Raw genomic sequence first — 6000 nt, forward strand, 5'->3', positions numbered from 1 at the left:
GTCATGTTTTACATCACAGTAGTTTCTCCATTTTTTGGTCCAATTTTTTGCATCCTGCCTTTATTTGGGAGTTGTGTAAAGAAAATCGAAACATAGAGAGAGAGAGAGAGAGAGAGAGAGAGAGAGAGAGAGAGAGAGAGAGAGAGAGAGAGAGAGAGAGAGAGAGAGAGAGAGAGAGAGAGAGAGAGAGAGAGAGAGAGAGAGAGAGAGAGAGAGAGGGGTGTATGCCAACAACAACTAATGCAACAAAAATACATTAAAAAGCAGCAATGTAACTTTAATAAATGACTATGGACTATGTATGGTGTGGGCACATCTATATGAACATTAAATCTACCTTTTTACATTCGGACACAGCTGTACTGAAGTATTACCCGGCCCCAATGACCTCAACACAAATAAATCCTGGATTTCAGCTCAAATCATCTGAGGACACCGGCCATCCATAACCACACCACCTCTGCACCAGCTCATTTGTGTGTTTGATAACTTATAAAAGGAGACTTTTTTGGTTGTATTTGACAGCGTGTGGACGGAGGAAAATCAATACCAGAAACATTTTCTTGAAATAAAATTGAATTTGACTTTCCTGACTTTTAGCCATGATATAAGGTTGGGTTTATTTGAAGGCACTAGAACATTTTGTGCAACTGAATAATAATGGGTAATATCTCTGTTACATCAGGATAAATACATAAATGGTGATCCTTGTAAAGCAGGTTTGTTATGAACTACCAAAGCCTGGCAACTTCAGGCCATAACCAAGACTGTTTTGCAGTTTCTTTTAAATGATTATTTCTTTATTATTGTATGAATATAAAAATAATAATCAGTATTATTATAAAATGACAAGATAATAATAAAATCAAATACAAATACATTTAAATCAACATTATAAATAATATATATAGATAAAAGAAAAATACATGTATTTATAATAAGCAAATAATAGAAATGTAGAAATAAATGTATTATTAATAAATGTATATAAAACAAATGTATGAATAAGGAATATATATAATAATAGTAGAAGTAATAGGAGTAAAAAAAATTGCCTATGGTGACAAAGCATATCATTCCACAAATTTGTATTGTAAGCAATAAATAAAACCTTAAGAAAAGCATGAAAAACATACTAACTTAAAAGCTTAACTGTTCCGTGCATTCAGGTTAAATATATGTTTTATCAAGTGTGACCAGTAATCAAATCAAATAAATAAAACTCTCTCTCTCTCTCTCCTGTGGTAACTGGACGGCCATTATGGCAAAAGGACAAGAACATTTTGTGAAACTGCTTAATCAGGGCTTTGCTCTGTGTTAATATAAATGGTGACATATTAAATGACCGTTCCAAAGCAGGTGTTCTCATTAACGATCAAAGCCTGGCAGCTTATTGGTGTTTTCTTACAATAATTACACAGCTGACTCGGATCACACTTTTCTGTAGTGTGAAAAACTCCGACCACACTGCTGTCATTGTTTTACACAGACCCTGAGAAAACAATCTTTGTTTGGTACGCACAAAGAATCACACCAGAATCATTTTAATATAGTTTTCAAATGAAAATGAGAATAATGATTCGTGAATCATATCAGTCAAAACAAATAACAGTTAGATATTTTCCTCACAACGATAGAAATCTTAATTATATCTACCAACCAAGTTTTTTGAGATGGAGGACCCTGAACCAAAAACAGGATCTCCATTTAGGAGATTTTTTAAAAACAAAATAGAGAAACATTGTTTATATATGCGTATTTGTGTGAATGGACTTGTACTTCTATAGCGCCTTTCTAGTTTTCTGACTCCTCAAGGCGCTTTCACACTACTTGTCACATTCACCCATTAACACAGACATTCACACTGATGGCAGTGGACATCTACAGACCATCTAATCTAATCTAAGCATTCACACCACATTTACACACCCATGCGCAGCACAGGGAGCAATTCAGGGTTCAGTGTCTTGCCCAAGGACACATCGACATGTGGACCAGGGGAGCTGGGGATTGAACCGCCGATCTCTCAAATGGAGGACGACCCACTCTCACCTATATATATATCAAGTCGTTACAAATGTTGTAACCAATGTAATAGTTATCTTCACTGTAACTATTATAATATACTGCCATTGAGGCAGCAGCACAGTTACAACACACAGTCACAAACAGAAAACACAAGGACAAAATATATAGAATTTAAAATAAGAGCAACGCATTTTACAACACATCACTTTGTGACAATCTTTGTAACCAAGAACAGTTAAAAACAACAAAATTTCTTTCATTTTTGATTTAAAGCCACTTAAAGAAAGTTTTATGTTGAGGGTAATTTCTGTGTGGACGTGTGGGACAGAAAGAATAACGGCAGCCTGAGAACGCAGAGAGTATTGCCTCATTGTCATGACCATGTCAAATGAAATTTACCGATCACTGAATATTAAATCAGTAACGTTTGATCTTTAGATACATCTGTGACCTTTTATATATGATATACAAATATATCTGTGGTTCACTGAAGCGTGCAGATGGTGCACCGGCACGCTCGCCAAATTAAAACTCCCTGATAAACAGACTGAGGGCAAAGTTGACGTTTAGTCTCTGCTTACCCGGGGGAATGATTCACAGAGATATGAGCCGATATGACTGAACTATTTGAAGGGTTCAACGTGAGGGACGAAGGACTATAAGCAAAGAGTCTGAACTCACTGTTGTTGTTGTTGTTGTGCAGCAGAGGCCGGTCGTCCTGCTCTCTGTTTACATCTGCCTCCCTGTGGTGGAGAGAGGAAGGACTGCATGGACACAGAGTGAGAGAGAAAGAGAGAGAGAGAGAGATGAACACAACTTAATGTCAGCATCCACCATATCGTGTCTGAAAAGCTTTGTTTCTTATGTCTCATTTCTAAAAAATAAAACTTGCAAATATCAGTATATGGCATTAGAAATCTTCTGTTGTTGGAAAACCTCATAGCAAAATCAAAAGTGCTACATTTCCAGTGTTGTGTTAAAAAATACAGGGTCAATTCAACACTGTTAAGTGTTGATTTTAAAATCCCAGAATTCCAACGTATCCGACGGCTAACTTTCTTTCAATTCAATTCAATTTTTCAATTCAATTTTATTCATAGTGCCAAATCATAACAAAAGTTATCTCAGGACACTTTACAGAGTAGGTAAAGACCACACTCTATGACTTATTTATGATTTACACAGACCCAACATTTCCCCCGTAGAGTACGGTGGGAACGAAAACCTTCACTATAACAGGCAGGAACGTCAGACAGACCCAGCTCTGTGGAGGACGGACATCTGTCTGCACCGGTTGGGGAGGAAGAAAAAGAGAGAGAAAGAGAGAAAAGACACACAGATGGACAGAGAGAGACAAAGACAGACACACAGACAAACAGACACACTTCCAGTAACTATAATAATATCTATAGTAATGTAAATAAGACTTATATGTTATGGCAGTTAATACAGCAGAATAGTAAAAACAAGCACAGCTAAGGTTATAGAATATGAAAATGATAATAATTAAGTGTCTTTGTGTAAACAAATGAAATGCAGCGTGTCTATTTAATAATACTTTCTATGCAGTAGTATTTCAGATGTGTGATTAATAAGTCCTGTCTGCACGTCATGACAAAGTCCCATGTTAAGGTTAGCATGATTGTTGTATGCTATGTTTTGATGGGTGCATTAATGTTCCTTTTGCACAAGAGTGTCGAAGAATACGTCATTTGCTTAAAGTCAGTATACACGTTTGTATATAACACTCTCCCAGTGTTCATATGATGTAAACCTTATTCAGTGTTAAAGAAACACACCGATAGTGTTCAATTTTGACACTACACACTAGTGTGAGGTCAATTCAACACTGATGTGTTTTAAATTTCAGTATTAAAGATTGAATATGTTGAATTTTTATTAAAAGCTATATTTAAAAAATAGAAACAAGGGGTGTTTTGAGGGGTACAGAATGAAATTGTTGCTTTTTCCATAAAAATATATATTTAGTCTGAATTAATATTAATATAATAATAATAATATACTTTTACGGGTTTGACAATGACTTATGTCACATTCTGTTGTTGGGTGCAGCTACTGTAGGCTGGCACTGGGTGAAATGGAGTTTGCCAATCCTGCAGCTGCTTATTTGTCCCAGCAGCTGAGTGAGCGGAGACGGGTAAAAACCAGAGTCACTATAGGCCGAGCATTCACTCCATGGACTGAGAGAAAGGAGAGAAACGCCATTCAAACACACGCCCAAATGGCTACGCTTCTCCTTGATCAGTAAACTAACTTTCATGTTTACTTAGCTGTGACTGCTAACGCTAACGGCTAATGGTAACTGTCAGTCAAACTCCTCTGTAATCCTTTTTTTATGGTGTGATTTGCTGGAGGGGATGGGTTCAAACAGGTTCAGACAGACTCTGGTCTCCTGTAGGCTACTGGGCCGGGTCTGTCCAACCTGGCAACCCGAGTGCTGGACTTATTTTTCGTTGCTGCGACTACGATCATCAGACACTAGATGGCGGTGTTCTGCTCATTCTCCATATTCAACCCTTAACTGTTTAACACTATCAAAAGTGTTGTTTTAACTCCATCTAAACTGGACCAACACAGACACTTTGAAAGTGTTGAATTTTACTCCCAGGGAGTTGAATTAACACTTCCAAATCTGTGCTCCTCTGAATAACTCGAAGCAAACAGATGGACAAATTAACTGTCCTTTACCTCCTGGGACAGACCAAGTCCTCTCCTCTGCGGCAGGACGGCGGGCTGACGGCGGTGCAGAAGGCCGTCTCCAGGTAGTCAAGAGGCAGCGTCCGGTTCACCGGCCGGTGTATCTGAGCTTTGCTCCACCGGGTCAGAGCCGCCTTGCTCCCCACGTAGAAGTGAACGAGAGCAGGTAGAGAGTCGAAGGCCTCGCCCTCCAGGCAGTACTGGACCCGGGTGTACGTCTCCCCAGACTGAACCACAGTCTTCCTGATGACAAAGTGAAGCGTCCTCTGCTCCCAGTGGCTGGTGAGGACGAAGTCGCCCCGACTGGACTGAGAGTCTCTGAGGAGGAAGTCTCCGTGGGTCACCACCAGACTCTCAGACACCTGAGGGGCCATTTCAATCCATAAGTACTCAAGAATATTATTACAGTAACAGTTGTGTTTTGGTTTTGTTTTTTAAAATGTTATCTTTCAAATAAAAACAAAAACAAATAATAAACATGACCTACATCCCAATTCAGGGCTAATTAATCAATAATCAATCCACTATCCAGAGAGACAAATCGGATTAAAAGGAAGAGAGAAAACACTGCATCATTCAAACAATAATAATAAAAACTAGCAATAAGGATAATAAAGACATACTCAGTGGTCTCTGAGAATAATCCGACTGATGGAGAATAGAAATAAAACAATAGTTTATATTAAGGATATTACTCACTGTCATACATTTCAACACATCTTTTCCACCTTTCTGAATTCTTCAATTGTGTTTATAATCAATCCTTCTAAAAAAGAATAAAAAGGGAACGTTTAATAAATCTTTTAAATTGGTTGATATTCAATGAATCCACACCCTCAGCTTTAACCAGTGGTGTTCTGTCTGATTTGAATAAAAATGCAACTACAACCATTTTAAGTGTTTAGTTATTTTTTATAAGTAAGGGATGAGGATCATTATAATAACTTTTAACCAACGGTAAAAACAATAAATGATTATGACAGATGATAAGGTATAAAGATCGTAAAGAGACAATAAAAAAATTAAAATAAATAAATAGAAAGAATAAATAAAAAAGACAACATAATTGTGGATTATGATTTGGTGTTGGCTTTGCTTTCCTTCATCCATAATAGCAATGTGACATTTATTTAAACTAATTTAGGCTGATGCAAATGTCTTTATAATTCATACGATGAAGAAGAACTATTAGATGTCCAGTTTATGAAATATTTTGCTCATGAGATGACGCACTTTTACAAAAGAAAAAGACCA

At 37.2% G+C, this 6000-nt stretch overlaps 1 protein-coding gene across 2 annotated transcripts in view; it reads right to left on the reverse strand.

Moving 5' to 3' along the window:
* Positions 1-6000, reverse strand: part of sh2d3cb (SH2 domain containing 3Cb) — a 46395-nt gene that overhangs the window by 18702 nt on the left and 21693 nt on the right. For both annotated transcript variants that reach the window (XM_083912627.1, XM_083912628.1), the window contains 2 exons: positions 4738-5108; positions 2710-2792 (listed from right to left, as the gene is read on the reverse strand). In XM_083912627.1, the coding sequence (XP_083768753.1) occupies positions 2710-2792; positions 4738-5108 (454 nt within the window). The remainder of the gene's footprint in view (positions 1-2709; positions 2793-4737; positions 5109-6000) is intronic.

This window comes from Echiichthys vipera (genome assembly GCF_963691815.1).
Source record: "Echiichthys vipera genome assembly, chromosome: 4".
NCBI lineage: Eukaryota > Metazoa > Chordata > Actinopteri > Perciformes > Trachinidae > Echiichthys > Echiichthys vipera.